Raw genomic sequence first — 24552 nt, forward strand, 5'->3', positions numbered from 1 at the left:
TTGCTTATTTTCAGGTCCTGAAGGACAGTTTTTTCAGAAGGTGAGAAACGGTGAGGAGCAAAAAAACCTGCCATGAGCCCCCTGAATTCAGCTGACTTTACAAACGACAGTATTGTGCATCCTGACTTCTTTTACATAAGTGGTTTTGCTGGTATTCCCCACACAAACTATTACTATGTGTTCTTGTGCTTTGTTTATGCTCTGACTGTAGTGGTAAACACCTTTGTCATGTTTATGATTTACACTGACCACTGTCTTCACATACCAAAGTACATTGTAGTTTTTAATTTGGCTCTGTCTGACTTGTGTGGAAGTACTGCACTCATTCCTCAGATGATTGACACCTTCCTGTTTAAATCACACTTAATCTCCTTTGAGGCCTGCTTGACGAACATTTTTTTTGTTTTTGCGTTTATCACTATGCAGTCTTTCACTCTAACTGTCCTTTCCTATGACCGATATGTTGCGATATGCTTTCCACTAAGATACAATGAGATTGTGACTAATAAATCAATATTGGTGATCACAACCATGTTATGGGTTTTTACAGGAATGGCCACTCTTGTATCTGTGGGTTTCATGAGCAGGCTGTTATTCTGCAAATCCACTGTGCAAATAAACAGTTATTTCTGTGATCCCGGTCCTTTACATCTTTTGGCATGCAATGACAACACTCCAAATTCTATAATGAATTGGACACATCCTGTTCTGATTCTCTGGTGTCCAGTACTTTTTATCACAGGTACATACATTTGTATAGCCAGAGCATTGTTAAAAATTGCAGAAACCTCTGAGCGCCTTAAAGCCATGAAAACCTGCACCTCTCATTTGATCTTGGTGAGTGTGTTTTACCTTCCTATATGCTTCTCATTTGCACTGGGCTCTATCATTCACCATAATGTCAGGATTATTAACATGTCTTTAACAACCATCTTGCCCCCTGTGCTGAATCCAATCATCTACTCACTGAAGACAGAGGAATTCACAGAATCCATTAAAAGGCTTTTCAGAAGAGAGAAGATACGCTTTACAGACAAAATTAAGACATGTTTTAATCACAAATGAATGACTATCAATCAAATTATGAGTCATATCATTCCCTTTTCATATCATTCCCTTTTTTAGCTGTCTTACAACAGGGAGTGATAAGAGCCAGAGCTTTGACAGCAAAGTTTGCATTTAAATGAAACCTCAATAAATATTTCTTAATTGTCTGACTGAATCCTGCCTTGCTGAAGGTTTTTTTCCTACATATAAGGCCCATTAATAGTTTACTCTAAGAGGATTTGAGGGCCATTCCTGGTTCATATTTTAACCCTATCAACTTTGTCCCCTTGTGGTTTAGTGGTCGATGTCACAAATTATTGTTGCGTTCATATTTATATAATACAAAAAACTGCAATAACACCACAAAACAGTGATGCCAAATTGTTTCCGAGTTTCCGCTCGCGAGAACAGCAGTTTAGATGCTTATCAACCTCTTATTTAAAAAGCAGGGACTCCAACCTCCCCCTCGCCACACTGACGGTTAACAACCCTCACCTCGCAAACTCAGACAATAAAAGGCATATTCTAACAGTCCATTTCTTTACGTCAAAAAATTATAGTCCAATTCAAGAATAAGGATAAAAATAAAAATATGTAATACAATTCAGAAGTTGCATGAATAAACCCTTTTTTTGTTTTTCTTAGCTCACTTGTATGGCATGTCCGGCCGACATATTTCTGGTTTTGTAGAAATATAAAATATTCAGAGATTTGGGGACCCTTGAGGGCGTCAAGGACAGCAGCTGAGCGCAGTTTTGGGAAAACTCATGTGGAATTTCACTGCCTGTAGATATCTGTGCAGACAGGTTCACATCAAGTTTGCACAGACAAATAACGTAGGTCTGGGTTGGTCCTTCACTTAGAAATTTAGATATTTAGTTAAAAAACGATAAAATATAAAATATAAAATACAAAATACAAAACACAAAAATATAGGGCGGCTTGTTGCGTAGTGGTTAAGATACATGACCGGGAGCTGCAAGGTCGGTGGTTCGAATCCCAGTGTAGCCACAATAAGATCTGCACAAGGCATTTCTCCAGGGGAGGATTGTCTCCTGCGTAGCCTAATCAACTGTATGTCGCTCTGGATAAGAGCGTCTGTCAAATGCCATTTAATGTTATGTAATAAAAAGATATGGCGTTGTGTCATTTTTAAACCATGTGTATGCAGTAAATTGTTTTTGAGACATTGACACTTTCATAGGACTAGTGAAAAATAGGTTGAACAGATCCGTCCACAGATCCAAGCAAACCAAACAACTTTCTTGGACATATTGAATCAGTTCATAGTTATTTAAAGGTGAGAAGGGACAATGATACACTGTGTCTGCGGCAGCTGAGGCAGGCTGCGGGGATAGTCATCCAGAGGGCTCGCTGAGGCAGGCTGCGGGGATAGTCATCCAGAGGGCCCGCTGAGGCAGGCTGCGGGGATAGTCATCCAGAGGGCTCGCTGAGGCAGGCTGCGGGGATAGTCATCCAGAGGGCCCGCTGAGGCAGGCTGCGGGGATAGTCATCCAGAGGGCTCGCTGAGGCAGGCTGCGGGGATAGTCATCCAGAGGGCCCGCTGAGGCAGGCTGCGGGGATAGTCATCCAGAGGGCCCGCTGAGGCAGGCTGCGGGGATAGTCATCCAGAGGGCCCGCTGTGGCAGGCTGCGGGGATAGTCATCCAGAGGGCCCGCTGAGGCAGGCTGCGGGGATAGTCATCTAGAGGGCCCGCTGAGGCAGGCTGCGGGGATAGTCATCCAGAGGGCCCGCTGAGGCAGGCTGCGGGGATAGTCATCCAGAGGGCCCGCTGTGGCAGGCTGCGGGGACAGTCATCCAGAGGGCCCGCTGTGGCAGGCTTCAGTACAGGAGGCTCCTTGTCTGGAGGGCTTGTTGCGGTTTCTGGCGGGAGCTCTAGGCAGGGTGGATGCCTCCACCTGGACCTGCGGTGCATCCTGGGCCCAGGGTAGGCATCAGCAGCGAGAGTCAGGAGGTCAGCCAGGTAGTCCAGAGAGCTGGCCTCCACATCCTCCCATGACCACGACTATCAGTTTAAAGGGCTGCAAGCTCGGTGTGGGCGTCGCTGTCCCTTTTTATGTGGTCTCCTCCGCATGGTTTCCACCAAAAATTCTGGCAAAAATGTACAATCGATGCAGGGAAACGAAATAGCTCACAGGGAATCCCTTATAGCCCAATAATGAGGTAATTGGCCACAGCTACGGTGATTACAATCAATCACAGCTGTCTGTAGGGCCGGTGCTGCCACCTGGTGGATAACACATTACTATTCCCCTCCTGGCACCACACCATGTACCAATCAGACATAGGAAGTGAGTAAGGAAGGAAGTACATATAGCACTATTCAAAACATGGAGTCTACAAAGTTCTTCACATAAGAAAAAACATACACTAGCATATACACATAACAAATAGCAAGATAGAAATATAACTTTTTTGTACTATTATATATATTCATATAGTTAAGCTCGTTGCATATTGTTTATTAGATATATATTCTTTTATACTTGACACAGTTTTGTTCTGCAATGTGGGTCTCTTATAACTATATAAATATGTTATCTTTTCTGTGAAGTGTTATATTGTTTTTTGGTTTTCTCATGCCAAGACCTTGGGGAGGCAGAAATAAGAATAAAAAGCATTGGAACAAATGACATGTTGGCCATGTGTTTTTTTCTCACTTTTTCTCACTGCACTTTTTCTGCACTGAGACTGTTAAAAACGAAGATGAAAGAAAATTGGCCTCAATATCCTTCTGAATTAAGTTTTTTTCATTTTTTGTGTTCTATGTTCAAATTTAATACATACTGTTTGTCCTAACCATGTACTAGCTGTACAAGGGTTTTGTTAAATTAGCTGCAATTTATTGTTTTGTGTCAAAACACACTCTATAATGGTTGGACACCAACCTTACTATATATAGTTGGCACCCTATTGGCACCCTGAATAAAAATGAAGAAAAGAGGCTACATATAATAAACAACACAGATATATTTTCAAACATATGGGAAAACTACATACTTTTATTTCAATACTGTTACGCCGGGGGAACAGAGGAACCAAAAGCAGACAGGGGTGAAAAGGAAAAAAAGGCAGATTTAATTGCAACAGCAGGGGTAGACAGAGCGGAGTCAAAAAACAGGCCAGGGTCAAAAACCAGGCCAGGGTCAAAAACCAGGGAGTCAGTCCAACAAGGCAGAGGTACAGATATCCACAACAGGCAAGGAAGAGTCCAGGGAAGCAGGCAGGGTTCAAAACAGGAAATCCAGATAAACAAAGGCAAGTACTCAGGAACAAGGGCAAGGAAACAAGGTGGCTAGAACTGGGGGAAGGAATAAAGGGCTCAGGACTCAGAAAACAGGACAAGACACAGGAACATAACAATTACATTTCCAATAAATTATTGGCACCCTTAACAATTATTGTAAATAAAATCAAACAAACTGAAATTGACAGTAACATTTTATATCAGTGCTCTCTTTCTTCTTAATGATGTCACAAAATGTTTATTCTGGAAAGCCTATTGTTTAGCCTATGTCATTGGCCCAACCCCTGCCAGGCTTGGTGGTCCCTATTTTTTAACAGGTTCCACTTCAACCTCAACTACCAGCCTGGCTCCAGGAATGTCAAGCCTGACGCACTTTGCTTTCTGCAATCGACCTTCACCTGTTTGACCTGCCTGAAAGTTAATAACGACTTTGATTGGGTTCATTGTGCTGAAGCCTGACAGACATGATCATTCTATCATGTCGCTTTAATTTCGCTTGAGCATTTCTTTTGTTTTCTGTTGCCTTGGTGCTTTGCTCTGGGTCAACATTCTGGGATATAAGAGGGACAGTGAATGCTTTGATTCACCACAATCTTTCCAACTGATCCGTCATCAACTTCAAGGCCATTCACCTGCTAAAAGAGATAAATTAAAAGACAGTGGCTTCCAAACAATAGAAAATGAGTTATTCTATACCGTATGAGAGATACTGAAAACTATTTGGTCTATGCACGTTTGCCTTGTTATTGGTAAGTATTATACTTTAATTTATTGTGTCATTTATTGATTTCAAACAGCTGCAATTTTCTGTTTACCTTGACGGGCATAGAAATTATTCCAATTGAAATTTTCTCACCAACCAAGTGAAACTGTTTTAGGACACCTCGCTATTGCAGAGAATATGATTTGTAAAAATGACTGAATGAACAATAATGAAAGGAACAATAATAATAGATATATTAATCCTTTTACTGTATGAAATCAAAGGGGCTTTGGGGCACTTTAGTACTCGGCACTATGTATTTTATGAAGTCACAGAAGTGATCACAAAGTGTGATGAAGTAGAATTCATAATGCAATTTTAGCCCTGGAATGATTATTATTTTTTGGTTTATTTCAGACATACAAGATTAATCTGAGCTTTTTTGTAGCAAAATATTTTATCGGCTCTTAGCTTTGTAGTGCTTGAGGGATTCATTACTGCAGGTTAACCTGTTGTCTATTTTCAGGTCCTGAAGGACTGGCTTTTCAGAAGGTGAGAGCAAAACAAACCTGCCATGAGCCCCCTGGATTCAGCCTACTTTACAAACGGCAGTATTGTGCATCCTGACTTCTTTTTCATCAGTGGATTTGCTGGTATTCCCCACACAAACTACTACTATGTCTTCTTGTGCTTTGTTTATGCTCTAACTGTAGTGGTAAACACCTTTGTCATGTTTATGATTTACAGTGACCACTGTCTTCACAGTCCAAAATACATTGCAGTTTTTAATTTGGCTGTGTCCGACTTGTTTGGAAGTACTGCACTCATTCCTCAGATGATTGACACCTTCCTTTTTAAATCACACTTAATCTCCTTTGAGGCCTGCTTGACGAACATTTTCTTTTTTTTTTCATTTGTCACAATGCAGTCTTTCACGCTAACTCTTCTTTCTTATGACAGATATGTTGCCATATGCTTTCCACTGAGATACAATGAGATTGTGACTAATAAATCAATATTGGTGATCACAACTATGTTATGGATTTTTGCAGGAATGGCCACTCTCTTATCTGTGAGTTTTATCAGCACACTGTCATTCTGCAAATCCACTGTGGTAAACAGTTATTTATGTGATCCCGGTCCCTTACATCTTTTGGCGTGCAATAATAACACTCCAAGTTCTGTGCTTAATTGGACATTACCTGCTATTTTTCTCTGGATTCCGGTGCTTTTTATCACAAGTACATACATTTGCATAGGCAGAGCATTATTCAAAATTGCAGAAGCCTCTGAGCGCCTCAAAGCCATGAAAACCTGCACCTCTCATTTGATCTTGGTGAGTGTGTTTTATCTTCCTATAGCTTTTGCTTTTGCACTGGGCTCTACCATTCACCAAAATGCCAGGATTATTAACCTGTCTCTAACGACCATCTTGCCCCCTGTGCTGAATCCAATCATTTACTCACTGAAGACAGAGGAATTCACAGAATCCATTAAAAAGCTTTACAGAAGAAAGAAGATGCACTGTGCAGAACAAATTAATTCATGTTTTAATCACAAATGAATGACTATCAATCAATCAAACTTTATTTGTATAGCACCTTCCATACAAGGAAATGCACATCAAAGAGCTTTCCATGCAAATGCAATGTGATTGAACAGAAGATTAGACAATTACAACTAAAACACACCAAACTTTAGATTAAAACTTTGAAATGTTGAAATAAAGAATGATAAAATAAATAAATAAAATAAGAGTTATAATCATAAAACACCAGACTGAACGTACATTTTGAGCTTATTTCATTTGCTAGCTGTATTTGTCAGAATTATCCTGCTTATTCCTAAATTCTGCCTGCCAGAATTGTTTTGCTCTCGCACCACCACGTCAACGTCCACCTGTGAGCTCTGCTTCTCAAAACCCCCATGAGGGGGGCTTTGTAGTCACTCCCTGTTTCAGCTGTCTGACAACACAGAGTGGTAAGAGGCAGAGCTTTGACACCAACGTTTGCATTTAAATTAAACCTCAATTAATATTCCTCAATTCATTGTGACTTGTGTCTGACTGAACTGATAAATGCTGCCTCGTCAAAGGTTTTTGTTCTCCAATTATGAGGTTACTATGAGAGGATTTGAGGGCTCTTTCTGGTTCATACTTTAACCCTATGAACTTTGCCCCCTTGTGGTTTAGTGGTCGACATCCCAAATTATTGTTGCATTCATATTTATATAACACAAAAAACTGCAACTTAATAAGACCACAAAACAGTGATACCAAATTTTTTAAAAGACTCTCCGCTAGCAAGAACAGCAGTTTAGATGCTTATCAACCTCGCCACACTGACGGTTTACAACTCTCACCTCACCACAAACTCAGACAATAAAATGCATATTCTAACAATCCTTGAAAGCATTTCTCTACGTCAAAAAAACGAAACAATTTAAGAATAAGAACAAATATATACAATTCAGAAGTTGCATAAGTAAACAATTTTTTTGTCCAGCTGACATATTTCTGGTTTTGTTGAAATACAAATATGCAGAAGTTTTGTATTTGGAGAGATTTGGGGACCCTTGAGGACATCTGGGTGTAGTTTTGGGAAAACACAGGTGGAATTTGAATGTCTGTAGATATCTTTACCAAATTTTGGTATATATTCAGTGCTAAACTATGAAAACATTTTGTAATTGTTTTTGTATTTTAATGTATCTTTTATGTAAACTGTATGTACATGCACTGACATAAATTTGTTCTGTTGCAAATTTCGGAATGGTAGCCTCTTCTTTCATTTAAGTCTTCAACCATGTGTGGCAATAATAATGATAATAATGATAATAATAATAATGAGGTTATTGGCCACAGCTACGGCAATTACAATCAAGCCAAGCTGCTTCCCTGGGCAGGGTGGGGGAGCTGAGGCCTGTAAGCACACCGTCAGACCAGGCCTGCTTAGCTGCTACCCTGGGCAGGGTGGTGGGGTGATGACAGCCTCTGGCTGCAGGGGTGACATGAGAATGTCTGGGGCCATTGACTGGCTGTGGCATTCTGGATCAGTTGTAGGGGTCTGATGGCCGATGCTGGAAGGCCAGCCATCAGAGACGGTGGGACAGGACCATTGCTTGTACAAGGAGCTGAGTGGAGTAGGTGGTGAGGAAGGGTTGAATTCTCTGGATGTTGAAAAGGAAGAACCTGCATGCCCGGGTCACCGTAGCAATGTTCTCAGAGAAGGACAGCCTGTTGTCCATCACCTATCCAAGGTTTTGTGTACTAGGGGATGAGGACACTGTGGTATCCCCTGGTGAGATGGAAAAATCGGAGAAGGGAGAGGTTAGAGCAGGGATGAAGATTACCTCCATCTTACCTGGGTTGAGCTTTAGATGGTGGTTGCCCATCCAGCTCTAGATGTCTCTCAGGCAGGTGCAGATACGAGTAGAGACCTGTGAGTCCGATGGGGGGAAGGAGAGAAAGAGTTGGGTGTCTTCGGCATAACAATCATATGACATGCCATGAGCAGAGATAACAGGACCAAGGGATCTGGTGTAAATGGAGAAGAGGACGAGGACTGAGCCCTGGGGGACTCCTGTAAAAAGAAGGGGAGGGGTTGACACTCTTCAAGCCCAGGTCACCTTGGAGGACCAGTCAGAGAGATAAGATTTAATCCAGTCTAAGGCTGTGCCACAGATCCCTGTAGATGCCAGGGAGGATAGGAGGATGGAGTGGTTGACCGTGTCGAAGGCCGCAGAGAGTTCAAGGAGGATCAGGACAGAGGAGAGGGAGGCTTCTCGTGTGCGGTCCTCGTTTAGTGGCCAGGTCTGAAGCCGGACTGGTGGGGGTCCAGCGGGTGATTCTGTGAGAAGAAGGAAGAGAGTTGGTTGGAGGTAGCTTGTTCAACAGATTTGGATAGAAAAGGAAGGAGAGATACCGGACGGTAGTTCTGTATGCAGGAGGGGTCCAGAGTGCGTTTCTTTAGGAGTGCGGTGACGTAGGCCCTCTTGAAGGATGAGGGAAAGCAGCCAGAGGACATGGAGGATGTCAGGTGTGATTGCCTGAAGAAGGTTTGAGGGGATAGGGTCGAGGGCACAAGTAGTGTGGCGGTGGTGAGACACATCAGCATCTGTAAGGGGAGAGAAAGAGGAGAAACAGGGGGCAGGCACAGAAAGGGAGGCAGGCACAGGTCTTTGATTTCCTCCTCTTCCTCTCAGCTGCACGTAGGCTGGCCCTGGAGGTAGGTAGAAACCCATGGGATCCAGCAGGCCTGGGGATGAGAGGACAGAAAGAGTCTTCCTTGCTGAGGAGAGAGAGGAAAGCAGGGTGGAAGATGCAGAGTCAGCGGGTCGTTTGGAGAAGGATTGAAGAGGAGGGAGAGAAGAGGAGAGGGAGTGACTCTGGGGGCAAGCGAGGAGGATGATGGAGAACAGAGGTTACAGCGGACTGAAACAGTGGGGGTGAGAGGAGGAGAGGAAGGCAGGGGAGCAAGGGGGATGGAGAAGGAAATGAAGTGGTGATCAGATGTGTAGAGGGGTAACAGTGGGGTTAGAAGAGGAGCAGTTCCTCACAAAGATTAGGTCTAGAAGGTTTCCAGCCTTGTGGGTTCGGGAGAGTGCTGCAGGGAGAGGTCAAAGCAGTGGAGAGAGGCAGCAGACTGGGAGGCTCCCAGGAGGATACTGAAATCTCCCAGGAGGATGATGCCAGGCTGGGGAGGGCCTCAGCAACACATGGTGAACAGACACGCAACCAGACATGCAAAAGTGTTGCCTGCTTGCCATTTATTAACTCGAAATCAAACGATTAATAAAAATCCTTTACAGAAAAAGGTAGGCCTCAACCAAAATATACCCAGGTCGGGAAAAGGGAGGCAAAATGTAAAAATAAATTTAAATTAGCAAGGAAATCCAAACACATTTTGCTCAAGTGTCACTCTTTACGACTGAAAACCAGGCCTCTCTTAAAGCCCAATAATGAGGTAATTGGTCACAGCTACGCTGATTACAATCAATCACAGCTATCACTAGACTATTCAGAAGCAGCTGAGAAACCAACCATCCAATCACTTTTTGTCCCCTAAAATGGGGGGGTACTATGTATAAAAATGGATGTGATTCCTACACACATCTTGCCATATGGATGTAAATACCTTCAAAAACGTGAAGGGGACAGTCTGGAATTAAACCTCAAATTCATTGTTTCATTTCAAATCCAATGTGCTAGAGTACAGAACCAAAAGAAATCAAATTTATGAACTGTCCAAATACATATGGACTACACTGTACCTTATCTCATACCGCAAAACACAAAACTCTATACGTTAATCAAAGACCTGATATTTGGCAGAAATCTGGCATGTGGAATCTGCAGAGGGAACCCATGGCTCAAAATGTTTTCTCTTTTCCGGGTTTTAGGACTGCAAACTGTAGCACTTTATTATGGCTGCATGAGAGTGCTACGGTCAGATGAGGCCAAAAGTGACTGTTTTGGACATATACACCATACACAACATTTTGCCGACAAAGTAATGATACAAGGAGAAGCACCTCATACTGACTGTCAAATAAGGCGATAGGTCACATTGAATATTTGGAGATATTTTTCTGCCAGTGGACCAGGGGGACTTTAAGATCAAGGGCACAATGAACTCAGCATAGTATCTGCAAATTTTGGCAGAAAATCAGTTTGTCTCCACTAGGACGATGAGACTTGGTCATAGGTAGATTGTCCAGCACAACAATGACTCCAAACACATGTCAAAATCCACACAGAAATGGTGACGTGAAAATAATATCCATGTTCTGCAAAGGCCATCTCAATGTCCAAACTTAAATCATCAAAAGTTGGTGGTCTGAACTGAAGAGGGGGATACATAATTGTGAACTTATCACCAATTATAGGACTCATGGCTATCATTTTTGCCGGGGGTGTTTGCGGCAAACAGAGATCCAAACAACCAAGTTTGGTGATTATTGGACAAAATGTATCAGCGCACAGTTTTTGGAAAAATATTTTTAAATCCTGCAGTGCTTCGAGCCATAAATAAATAATGAAATTAATGAATAAAAATCCAAAACAAGGGACACAAAGTCAATCATGATCATTCTATCATTAATTAGTGGCATTAATTATACATGAGCATTTCTTTTGTTTTCTGTTTCCTTGGTGTTTTGCTCTGGGTCAACACTCCAGGATATAAGAAGGACAGTGAATGCTTTGACTCACCACAATCCTTTCCAACTGATCTATCATCAAGATCAAGGACATACATCTACCATAATAAAAAAAATCAAATTACAGTTTCTTCCAATCAATAGAATATTAGTTATTCTATACTGTATGAGAGATATTGCTATTTGCTCCATGCAAGTTTGCCTTATTATTGGTAAGTATTAGACCTTAATTTATTCCATAATTTATTAATTTCAAAGAGCTGCAATTTTCTGTTTAGCTTGATGTGTATAGCAATTTTTCTCATTGAAATTTGAATCTAAAATAAGTTTCATATGTTTTAAAAAAGCAACATAAGTGTCTTTAGGAGGAATAATACTTACACAGAACCAGAAATATTTAATAGAAGAACATGGACCTTGCATACGTATCTTTTAAACATTTCCCTTTCTCAAGAGAAAATTTAAAATGTATTTCCTGAGAAAAGGGCTCACCAACCAGGTAAATTTGTTTTAGGACAACTTGTTATTGTAGAGAATATAATTTACAAAAATGACTGAACAGAACGATAATAATGGATATATTAATCCTTTGATTAAATTCAATCAAAGGGATGTATTTGGCACTTTAGTACTCAGCACTATGTATTTTATGAATTCAGAATGTTATTTATTATTTTTATTTTATTTTATTTCAGACACACAAGATCCATTAATTAAATAATGCATAATTAATTAATCTGAGCTTCTGTGGTTTCTCTGGTTAAATATTTTATGTATTGTTAACTTTGTAGTGCTTGAGGAATTCATTACTGCCTCTTAACCTGTTGTTTATTTTCAGGTCCTAAAGGACTGTTTTTTCAGAGCAAGAGAAACAGTGAGGAGCGAACAAACCTGCCATGAGCCCCCTGAATTCAAACACCACTAGTGACAGTATTGTGAAACCGGACTACTTTTTCATCAGTGGTTTTGCCGGTATTCCCCACACAAAATACTACTATGTCTTCTTGTGCTTTGTTTACGTTGTGACTGTACTGGCAAATGCTTTTGTCATGTTCATGATTTACACTGACCAGTGTCTTCACAGCCCAAAATATATTGCAGTTTTTAACTTGGCTCTGTGTGACTTGTGTGGAAGCACTTCACTTATTCCTCAGATGATTGACACCTTCCTGTTTAAATCACATTTAATCTCCTTTGAGGCCTGCATGACTAACATGTTTTTTGTTGTTGAGTTTATCGCTATGCAATCTTTAACTCTAATTGTTCTTTCCTATGACAGATATGTTGCTATATGCTCTCCGCTGAGATACACTGAGATTGTGACTAATAAATCGATATTGGTGATCACAGTCATATTGTGGTTAATTGTAGGAACAGCCAATCTCTTCAGCGCAGGTTTTATGAGCAGGCTGTCCTACTGCAAGTCCACTGTGATACACAGTTATTTCTGTGATCACGGTCCCATGCCTCATTTGGCGTGCAATGACAACACTCCAAGTGTAGTGATGAATTGGGTACTTCCTGTTATGGTTCTCTGGTTTCCAGTACTTTTTATCACAGGTACGTACATGTGTATAGGCAGAGCGTTATTAAAAATCGCAGCCTCAGAGCGCCTCAAAGCCATGAAAACCTGCACCTCTCATTTGCTCTTGGTAAGCGTGTTTTACCTTCCCATCCTTATCACTGAGGCAATGGGCTCTGCCATTGACAAGAACACCAAGATTATTAACATGTCTCTTTCTACCCTCATGCCTCCTCTGCTGAATCCATTCATTTACTCACTGAAGACAGCGGAATTCAAAGAATCCATTAAAAAGCTGTACAGAAGAAAGATACATATCACTGTATGATAAAAATGAATACATGTTTTAATCACAAATGAATGACTAGCAAGTTTTGCAATGTTTATTTATAAAAAGGGTTATGCATATAAAACAGGTTTGAGGCACTGTTTTTCAATTGCAGTTCATAAGCCTTAAATAAATATCGGTGTAACTGATAAGACTGCACTTTTGATTTGATGACACCTTTAGGGCTCTATCTGGAACTTGCCGCAATGTGACCCTAACCCAAACAAAGTGTTTGTGTTACTTTCAGTGAGCTGCAGTTTGTCATTTTATGGTCTAGCACATATTCTTTGAAGATAGCAAGTGGCCATCCGCCTACATGGGCCAGTTGGTTCAGTGTCGTTATGGTAACAAGCTGGTCGCTTTTGATGCAGCATGCGCATTACAACCAACCAAAACCTTGTCGTAAGACATGTTGCAGTTTCATTGCTATTTTAATGTAATAGTAATAGTAATAGTAGTAGCCTATGGGGGCTACTGCACAATGTGTATATACCCTTCTGCCTGTTACAAGACAGCGACATTGGCTCAGGCGGTAAGAGCAGTCGTCTGGCAGTCGGAGGGTTGCCCGTTGTTTGATCCTGCCCTGGGTGTATCAAAGTGTCCCGGAGCAAGACACCAAACCACCGAATGCTCCTGATGAGCTGGTTGGTGCCTTGCATGTTACAGCGCTTTGGATGAAGGCGGTATATAAATTCCAACCATTTAGAAATGCCATTTAGAACTACACAAATAAGCATGCATGTTCAGGGTTATATAACAGCTCAAGCCTCCTGTCCGACCTCTAGAGAAAAAGATATGGCAATAAATCCAAAGCTATCCAAATAGCTCTCTCTTGCTCTCTGAGCATCATTCTCCCAATGGCAACAAGAAGTTATTGCCTGCATGTGTGGTGTACATGTGTGTTTTTCTTTCTCTCTCTCTCACACATTGCAGGCACTGTGGTACCACCTGGTGCCACCTTTGGCCGGCTCCCACCTCCCACCTCAATTTTCTTTTCTCATTTAGAGCCTATCAATATTATGTTGAAGGTAAGGGGTCGATGGGTGCTTATCCAGTATGCAAGCGTGATGAAAAGACAAACAGTACCCCATCATTTGCGGTTATATTTTACTATACCGTATGATTATGCTTTAAATCTGTACCAATCAGACATAGGAAGTCAGTAAGGAAGTAAGGAAGTAAACTTTTATTTATATAACATCTATATTTTTTATACTTGGAAGTTTTGTTCTACAATTTGGGTCTGCTTATGATTATATGAATATTTTATATTTTCTCTGATGCATGATATGGTTTTTCGGTTGTTCCTTCATGCCAAGACCTGGGAGAGACATAAATATGAATAAAAAGCCCTGGAACACATTATGGTTTTGGATGTGTGTTATGTTTTTCTCACTGCTGTTCACAAGCACATATAATACAATTAAATTACTGTTTTATGTTTTGTTTATGTTGCTGTTCAAAACTAAGAGGACGGAAAATGGGCCAAAATATGCTCATGAGTATACTTAAAATGTCCATGTCTAATACACATTGTATAATAATAGTAGTATTGAGACGGGTGCGTGGGGGGTTCGACCCAAAATGCACAACTCAGAAACAGTCCCATCAGGGCTTTATTCAGGGAGTGTCCAGTGAGCATAGTCAAAAGAAACAAGCAATGTTCATACACGTAAAATCCAGCCAAAACCAAAGTACAGTACCAAGGGAGAAGGCAGTCTCGTAATCGGTACACCATGCAAAAAGTCTGGTAGCCAGGAAAGCTGTCAGCGGGGCAGAAGTACAGGCGGAGGGTAGGCAGGCTCAGGGTCGATGACGGCGCAAGAGTCAAGACCGAAGTCTGCTCCGCGGGGCAAAAGCACAAAGACAGCAGGCAAAGTCGTGGTACAGACAGGCAATGGTCAACAAAACAGAAGTCAATAATCTTTGGTCAATAAACAGGCTTGGATCATAACGGGTAGACAATGGCTTGACAAAACCGCTAAAGCGGTGCACTGACGAACAGGAGGCAACAATTTCGCAAAGACAAGGCAGGGAACTGAGCTTATATGCAGGTGTACACAGGTGCAGACAATTAGCTTGAGAGCAGCCTGGAATCAGGAATGGAAATCAGGTGTGGAGGATTGACAAGTTAACGAGGTAATTAGTAATTGTTAGTAATAAACCTATCCTGCCCTAGCGTAAATGACATGCACAAGAAACGTAAGGTAACATAAACACATGGTTAGAATGTTAGTATTACCCAATTCTGATCTAAAGTTAGTAGATTAGTAAGAAGTTGAAGTTGAAGTAATTGAAACAATTAGGGTGTGAGTAACAGAAAGGGAGAGAGAGAAAGCAGGAATGCAAGGTTTGCAGAAAGACATGAAAAAGTGTATGATAAACAATGGAGTTTGCAGGCGGCACGGATGGCGCAGTGGGTAGCACTGCCGCCTCACAGCAAGGAGGTCCTGGGTTCGAATCCCCGTCGGCCGGGGCCTCTCTGTGCGGAGTTTGCATGTTCTCCCCGTGTCTGTGTGGGTTTCCTCCGGGTACTCCGGTTTCCTCCCACAGTCCAAAGACATGCAGGTTAGGCTGATTGGAGAGTCTAAATTGCCCATAGGTATGAGTGTGTGAGTGAATGTTGTGTGCGCCCTGCGATGGACTGGCGACCTGTCCAGGGTGTATTCCTGCCTTTCGCCCAATGTATGCAAGGATAGGCTCCAGCGACCCTGTTCAGGATAAGCGGGTTCAGATAATGGATGGATGGATGGATAACAAGTTTGCGAAATTATGACAATAAACTATATAACATGACATGGCAAGACTAAGAAATAAATGGTAACAAGAACTAAACATGAAACATAACATGACAAGACAATGAAATGTAACAAGAAATAAAACATAAAAACATGGCGAGACTAGACATAATATAATACGTGCCATGACAATAACGTAACTAAGACAATAACTAAACATGAAACATGACGTGACAAACATGAAACGTGACATGAAAAATATACTTTCCAGGGACGGAAACAAAGTGCTAATAATATACTGACTGAAATTATACTTCAATTTCATAAGTATACTTTTCGAAAGTATACTTGATTAAACAGAATTCTAAAATATTGAAGTTCACCTACACTGAATAAAATTAAAATATACCTTCAGAAAGTAGGTCTATACTATGAATATAATTTTCCAGTACGAAAATTAAACACAGTTTTCATAGGTATACTTCAATAGGCTTTTAGGTACATGAAGTTAAGGCAGACTTTACGAAGGAAATATATTATAACATATAATTTAACCGCCTAATGTTTCAGACTCTCACATACATGAAGTTAAAATAGTAGCTGTGATGCACAGTTGCAGCCCTAGTTGTGAGAGAGAGCCTCCAGACAGATACAGTAAATAAGTATAGCTGCAACCAGTGATTCCCAGGGGCCCAGCAGCATAAGCAACAGTTGGAAAACACACCCAATGATGGTGGACACCAATATTACTGCAGATATACAGTGGGCTCCAGAATTATTGGCATCCTCACTGAAAATGAAGAAGAAAGGCTGCATAAAATAAACAACACAGATAATGACTAACAATTATTGTAAATAAAATCAAACAAACTGAAATTGTCAGCAACATTTTACATCAGTGTTCTCTTTATTTTTAATGATATTTCAAACTTCATTTTGGAAAGCCGATTGTTGATGTCATTGGCCCAACTCTGGGCCTCATGTTTAAAAATGCCAATAACAGACTCCAAAGGCCCTTCGATACTAGAAGTAAGCCATTGGAAACACTAGACTATTCAGAAGCCGTTGATAAGCCAACCGTCCGATTACTTTTGGTCTCATAAAAAGGGAAATGATTCCTATACTCATCTTTCAATACAGATGTTTAGTTTTAGTGTACTGTATTTTTTGCACATTTTTATCGAGGGCGGAAATAATGCTGGAACTCACTATTTATACTCCAACTGAGATGATAGACCTCAACTGTGAGATCTATCTGATGCAGCCAGCAATTTTTGAATATGTTTTCCATTAATCACCACATCCTTCTCACCCACTTGATATCACCGGCACTGCACCGGCACTAAATCATAACTCTCTGACAGAAACCATTACATTTCTATCAATAACTGCAGATCCCGCACAACCCCGGTTTCCCATGGTGTCCCCCAAGGTTTGGTGCTTGGGCCTCTCCTCTTCATTCTCTACATTCTTCTCTTTGGTCAGATCATCCATTCCCATGGCCTTCGATTCCACTGTTATGCGGATAACACCACGCTCTACATTTCCACCAAAACTGTCACTGCCCTTATGCTCTCCACCCTAACCACCTGTCTCAGTAATCAAATCAAATCTGGGATGCAAACCCGGTTCCTCAAACCTGTACTAAACTGTTAAAGAAATCAATCATACTTGTAAGGACCATGTTTTAATGATCATGTCAATGAATACATTTTTAGCTCCTAAAATGGTGAAGTAGCTGAATTGAAATAAGCCTATTTATTGTAACCTTAGGTGGTGGTTGGTTGCCTAGCCGGCTGCTTTAGGCTGACTGTACTGTAGTGTGGATGATGGATAGATGTTACTCGATAGCAAGGTATGGGGTAGTTTTATTAATTTTGAAACGTACTGATAATCCATGCAAGCCCAGTGTATTGAATGAGGTGTATTGCCTCTGACACAGATTGCCGTGAGAGTTAGCAGTGGAACTGGACACACACGTGTTTGTGATTTACGGTATTTTATTTGAGTGATTTTTATCTGCATTATTTTATTCATGAAACAAACTGTGAGGGATGTGTTGCTTCAGAGTATAGTGTTTTAGGACAATGTGGGTGTGTGTTTAAAGGGCGAGTGTGACGGCAATGTGGATAGTGGTTCTGATACGAACGGACAGGTGGCTCAGCCAAAAGTGTTCCTTGTGAAATTGTTCATGCACGTACACACATCGTTTTATATATACGGCTTCGGTTTTTAATTAATGTTAATTAATTCGATATAATTAACCTGCATAACAGAGTGCAAAACTGTAGTAGCTGTGCTTCAGGTAAAAGTCTTGGTTTCAATATACTGCAAATCGCAATGTAGTATGGGGGACTGTTTAAATGACACCACTTCTGGGTTACATCTCGCCCGCCCGAGTATGAGTAGCCTACGGATACGGATATGGATAATTTAATTGATTGAACGGATACGGACACAGATACGAATAATGCATTACTCGCTCACCCCTAATACTCATACCATCGGTCAGCTTTTTCATTGCTCTTTTTATAATTCTCTTGATACACTGCTTCCTGTTATATTATTATAAATATGTATTTATTTTCATATATATGCATGTTATGTTATGTTTTTCGTTATGCAAAGTACCCCTCGAACCATTACAACGACATGCGCTTAATGAGAAATAAATTATTTGGTCTTATGTTTTCATCATTGAAGATGAAGTGTCTACTCTGGCAGATAACATGAGGTGGGAGCTGGCCAAAGGTGCCACAGTTCCTGCAATGTGTGTGAGAGAGAGAAGGAAAAACACACATATACACCACACGCATGCAATATTTCTAACTTCTTGTTGGGAGAATGATGCCGAGAGAGAGATAAAGAGAGAGAGATGGGAGAGAGCGAGAGAGCAAGATGGGGAGAAAGAGAAATAAAATCATTGCATCATGTTGCATTCATTTCACATGAGTATTTCGCTTGTACCCTGTTCCCTTGGCTTTCTATCGAATATCCGTGATATAAAAATGAGGGTCAAGGATTTGACTCAGCACAGTCTTCTACAACAGATCAAGGAAATACATCAAATAAAAGAGAAATATTGGACAATGGTTTCCTAACCACAGAAACATACTGTAGTTATTTTATATGAGTGTTAGATATTCATGATAACATTATTTGGTCTGTGGAAGTAGTTATTGGTAAGTATTAAGCATATATTAATTTAGTCCTTTTCTTATTATTTCAAAGCGATTAAGTTTTCTGCTTGGCTTGAAGTGCATAGCAATTATTAGAATTGAAAACTGAATCTAAAATAAGTCTTCTGTTTTAGAAATCTAATCTACTCTATATTAATTTAGTCCTTTATTTATTATTTCAAAGCTTTTTTGTTTAGCTTGATGTTCACAGCAATTATTATACTTATTATAATCTAAAATAGGTTTTCTACATTTTAAAAAAGTAACGTGTCTTCAAGAAAATTAATATTTTATTCAGAACAAAATGTATCGCAACATTAATCACATATCTTTCAAACCTTTAACTTTTTATATTTCTGAGAGAAAATGTAAAATAATAAATCTGAGCGTGGGTACTTTCTGGAGCTCAATATTAGCCCGCTGTTAACTTCGTCATGGTTGGGGAATTCAAACTGTACCTATATTTTGTTTTCAGGTTCTAAAGGACTGTTTGAAACAGTGAGGAGCCAACAAACCAGCGATGAGCCCCCTGAATTCAGCCTACTTTACAAATGGCAGTATTGTGCATCCTGACTTCTTTTTCATAAGTGGATTTGCTGGTATTCCCCACACAAACTACTACTATGTCTTCTTGGGCTTTGTTTATGCTGTGACCGTACTGGCAAACACTTTTGTCATGTTTATGATTTACACTGACCGCTGTCTTCACAGTCCAAAATACATTGTAATCTTTAATTTGGCTGTGTCAGACTTGTGTGGAAGCACTGCATTCATTCCTCAGATGATTGACACCTTCCTGTTTAAATCACACTTAATCTCCTTTGAGGCCTGCTTAACAAACATGTTTTTTGTTTTAGACTTTCTCACGATGCAGTCTTTCACTCTAACTGTCCTTTCCTATGATAGATGTGTTGCTATATGTTTTCCACTGAGATACAATGAGATTGTTACGAATAAATCAATGTTGCTCATCACAGCCATATTGTGGATCATTGCAGGAACAGCCATTCTCATAGCTGTGATTTTTATCAACACACTGTCATTCTGCAAATCCACTGTGGTGCACAGTTATTTCTGTGATCATGGAATCATACACCGTATGGCATGCAACGATAACACGCCAAGTTCTGTGATTGTTTGGTCACATCCCATTATGATTTTCTGGTTTCCGTCACTTTTTATCATGGTCACATACATTTGTATAGGCAGAGCGTTATTAAAAATCACAGCCTCAGAGCGCCTCAAAGCCATGAAAACCTGCACCTCTCATTTGATCTTGGTGAGTGTGTTTTATCTTCCTTTGTGCTTGTCCATTGCTCTGGGCTCTACCATTCACATGAACGCCAGGATTATTAATGTGTCTTTGGCGACCGCATTGCCTCCTATGCTGAATCCAATCATTTACTCACTGAACACAGAAGAATTCAGTGAATGCATTAAAAAGCTGTACAGAAAAAAGACAATACACATCACTGTCAGGAAAAAATGAATAAATATGTCAATGACAAATGACTGACTGGCAAATTTGACTATGGTAATTCATGAAAAACGAAATATACAAAATATATTTGAGGCATGGTCTTGGATAAATATGGGTGTTAATAGTGAATACACCTTTGATTGCATAGCACCCTGAGAATAAATCCTCTGTTTTGATTCTAAATGTCTGCAGGGTCTGATGGTCTTCCTTTCGACCTTAAAATCAGTAGCTAGTTTTGATCAAAGAAACTGCTTTAACTGATATGTAAAGTGAATTACAATGAAAACCAGCAAAAGAACGTGTCTATCCAGGACAGGAGTTAAAGATCCATAGAAGGCTGTTGTGGCTCTCATGGCCCTGAGGAAGTTCCGCGGAATGATATGATTCACTTCCGTCCAGAACAGTGAAGCAAAACTCAAATCCTGTCGAGCCACAAAGTTGGCAGGTTTTCACTGAGTAACTAATTCAGTTCTTAATTTAACAGACTGATACCTGAGTCAGTTGACTGCTGATTTCAAAGAAAAGTCACACAGTAAAATGTTTAGTGTAAGAACTACTCTTACAGAATGTATATGAGTCCACTATGGCCAGAGAGGACCCATATAAATTCTGTTCTAGTGGAATTAACACTGGACATTTTATTGCACAAAAATCCTGCAGATGCTTTGGTTAATCCGGAATGGAGTATTAGTTCCCTGACCTCAACAGAATAGTAGAAATCACAGATGACTCGACATGGTCCATTTTTCAACAGAATAAATGACAAACATTGATGATTTAACGATTGATTGGTATTTATCAACTATCCACACATGGATACAAAAAGAAGCTGTGTATACTCCTGTTAAATCTGGTGGAATTTGTTATTTTCCGATCAAACATACATTTGCACACAAAAATATTGATAAATGAGGCCCAATGTCTCCATGTTGATATTGAACTTTCTTGAAGAATATTATGACTGAAGGGGACTTCAAAAAAGTAGAAAAGGCAGAAAATCCAATATGGTGGTCATTAATGGGTTCCACAAAATTCAGGATGAGGAGATAGATATATGGAAGAAATTTGGTGCATGTACGTGAAAAGGGATGCGTTTCATCATTACAGCCTCAGAGCACCTCAAAGCCATGAAAATCTGCACCTCTCTTTTGATCCTGGTAAGTGTGTTTTATCTTCCCATGAGCATCTCTGTTGCACTGGGCTCCTCCTTGCATCCGAACGCCAGAATTATTAACATGTCTCTGACCGTATTGCCACCTATGCTAAATCCAATCATTTACTCTGAAGAAAAATGAGCACTGAAGAATTCAATGAATGCATTAAAAAGCTGTACAGAAGAAAGACGATACACATCACTATCAGGAAAAAATAAAAATTTTGAAAAATAAATCTGTAAATCACAAATGACTGACTGGCGAATTTGACTATGGTAGTTCATAAAAACGGGTTAAATATACACAATATATTTAAAGAATGGTCTGGGTGTTAATAGTGAATACACCTTTGATTGCATAGCACCCTGAGCATAAATGATCAGTTCTGTTTTTAGATGTTTGCAGGGTCTGATGGTCTTCTTTTCCACCTTAAAATCAGCCAGTTTTGATCTAAGAAACCAAGTAATGTGATTCTGTGCAATCAACTGCTTGAATTCATAAGTTCAGTGAATTACAATGAAAACCAGCAGAAGAACGTGTCTGTCCAGGACAGGATTTAAAGATCCCTAGAAGGCTGTTGAGGCTCTGATGGCCCTGAGGGAGTGCTGGGAAAAGATATGATTCACTGCCGTCCAGGGCTGCGTTTCCCGAAGCCTTCTTAACACTACTTAATGGTAAATGGTTGGCATTTATATAGCGCCTTTATCTAAAGCGCTGTACAATTGATGCTTCTCATTCACCCATTCATACACACACTGACACACCAACGCCGGTTGGCTGCCATGCAAGGCCCCGACCAGCTCGTCAGGAGCATTTGGGGGTTAAGTGTCTTGCTCAGGGACACTTCGACACAGCCTGGTTGGGGGATCGAACCGGCAACCCTCCGGCTGCCAGACGACTGCTCTTACTGCCTGAGCCAATGAGACGACTGCTCTTACTGCCTGAGCCAATGAGACGACTGCTCTTACTGCCTGAGCCAATTAGACGACTGCTCTTACTGCCTGAGCCAATGAGACGACTGCTCTTACTGCCTGAGCCAATGAGATGACTGCTCTTACTGCCTGAGCCATGTGGCCTACTTCATTCGTAAGCTGTACCTTAATGTTTCAGTGTGTTTGTCTGTCTTGCCTTTTTTTCTTTGGCTTTCAGCTCCTCCAGCTGCAACTGCAGTAGTTTTCTTTGAATGTCTTTTGCTTGATCCTCCAGCTTTTTGCCCTCTTTTCGCTGTCTCGCTACAGCGTGCACCACATGATCCACAAACTCTCTGTGTGTCATGGTGTTCGCTCCCACCACCTCATCGAGGCGGCACCCCACTCCTGGTGACATCCCCTCCCGTATGGCTTTACGGGATTATGGGATCTGTTTGTGCATCCCTTTCGGTTATCAGCCTCCACCTGCGCAACACGTACATTGTCAAATGGCCCACTGTCCACTGCTGGAGTTTTCACCTGGTTTCTGACAAAGCCAGCCTGCTCAAATATGTCCAGCATTGTTTCCATCCCCACAACCTTCCCCAGGAGAGCCTTCAGGCCCCCCACCGCCAGAATCCGGCCTGTCGTCTCCTCCTCCAGCACCCTGAACCAGTGGCTCGCTCCATTCTGTAACTCAGGGAGATTTGTTATTACATTTTGCATGTCCTGGGTGGACCAGGGAATGTATCGAGGTACAGCATCCCTAATTAATAATGGCCCTACCATTTTGGGGAGCTTCATCATCGCGAAACCGTATCGGTTTCTGTGTTGTTCTTGTTTTATTTTTTAGTTTTGTATCACCCAGCTAAGTCCCCCTGTATCCATACTGACTGTATCTCCTGTTTTGACCCCCCTTCTCCACACTCCTCCTCCCCAAGGCCACCCCCACCTTCCTCACATTCTTCCTCCTCTAATTCACCACTACCACCCTCACAGCCACTTTCCTCACTTTCCTCTGTTTGGGGGACCTGCTCCTCCTCCCCTTCATTATACTTTGATTGATAGATTTGTACTAGACTTGATTTATACTTATCCCGGGACTCTTTCCCTTGGTACTTTTTGGCTCTGCCCACTCCAACGCCTCCCACGTTTTATATGGGAGTTTCTCCCACTCATAGTTTTCCTGCCCCTGTTCGAGCTGTTGGCGTATTTTAACTGCTCTCCTTTTTCCCTCGGTGCTTCTTATCTCATTTGCCGTTTACTTATTTCCTGTGGTAATCATCATACTCTTCCCATTTTTTCTTTATCATTTTTTTCATATTTTCCGCCTCTTCGTCCACCTCCTGCTCTTTTCCCTTGAGATGTTCTTTTTCTTCCCTCAACTGGTCTGCATCTTCCCCATGTTCTACCCACCCATTTATTTCAACTTGCCCTTTTACTACTGGACATACCGTCGTTACGAGTGGTGCGTAAGGCATAATCGGGCATATCGGATACAAACCCCCCTCCTTTTCCTCCGCACGTCCCAGCGACTGCGGGGCATACGGAGGAGGAGTCATTATTTTGCTGTGGTCTCTACCCACCGCAATTAAACTCTCCTTCTCCTCCGCATATTTTTCTTATCAAACGTGCCTCCTATCGGCCATTTTCTCACCATTTTCTTAGTTCTTTTTTTTGTCTCAACTCAAGTTTCTATCTCCTCTTTACATTTAGGATACACCCCCGCTATTATCTCAACCGCCGTTTTCTTTCCCTTTTTCATTTTTATATACTGCCCTGAATACTTTTGTATTATTATCTACTTATTTAGTTACCTTTATTTTTCCTATTATTATCTATATTATCATATCTTTAACCTTTATTTTCCCTATTATTATCTATATTATTATATATTTTTCCTTTATTTTTCCGCCAGGGCCTGTATTTTCTCCCGTTAATACTTTTATTCACCCTTTGCGTTTCTTATCTTAATTTAGTTTGCTGTTTTTCACCCTTCTCTTTTATAGTAAATAACAATTTTTACCTCTGTCGCCTCAATACAACGTTATATCCGCACAAGCATT

General features: G+C 40.8%; 4 protein-coding genes across 4 annotated transcripts; all 4 read left to right on the forward strand.

The window, feature by feature from the left end:
- Window positions 1-72: 72 nt before the first annotated feature.
- LOC133133424 (olfactory receptor 1571-like) lies at window positions 73-1065 on the forward strand. Its single transcript, XM_061249522.1, has one exon. The coding sequence runs from the start codon at window positions 73-75 to the stop codon at window positions 1063-1065; it is 993 nt and encodes a 330-aa protein (XP_061105506.1).
- Window positions 1066-5592: 4527 nt separating this feature from the next.
- Window positions 5593-10433, forward strand: LOC133133425 (olfactory receptor 52E4-like). Its single transcript, XM_061249523.1, has 3 exons — window positions 5593-6544; window positions 9222-9244; window positions 10419-10433. The coding sequence occupies exons 1-3, from the start codon at window positions 5593-5595 to the stop codon at window positions 10431-10433; spliced, it is 990 nt and encodes a 329-aa protein (XP_061105507.1).
- Window positions 10434-12331: 1898 nt separating this feature from the next.
- LOC133133426 (olfactory receptor 6B3-like) lies at window positions 12332-13027 on the forward strand. The gene has a single exon (XM_061249524.1). It carries the CDS (start codon window positions 12332-12334, stop codon window positions 13025-13027), a length of 696 nt encoding a protein of 231 aa, XP_061105508.1.
- Window positions 13028-19464: 6437 nt separating this feature from the next.
- LOC133133428 (olfactory receptor 1F1-like) lies at window positions 19465-23463 on the forward strand. Its single transcript, XM_061249526.1, has 3 exons — window positions 19465-20395; window positions 21479-21498; window positions 23428-23463. Exons 1-3 carry the CDS (start codon window positions 19465-19467, stop codon window positions 23461-23463), a joined length of 987 nt encoding a protein of 328 aa, XP_061105510.1.
- The last annotated feature ends 1089 nt before the right edge of the window (window positions 23464-24552 follow it).

The sequence above is a fragment of the Conger conger genome, chromosome 7 (genome assembly GCF_963514075.1).
Source record: "Conger conger chromosome 7, fConCon1.1, whole genome shotgun sequence".
NCBI lineage: Eukaryota > Metazoa > Chordata > Actinopteri > Anguilliformes > Congridae > Conger > Conger conger.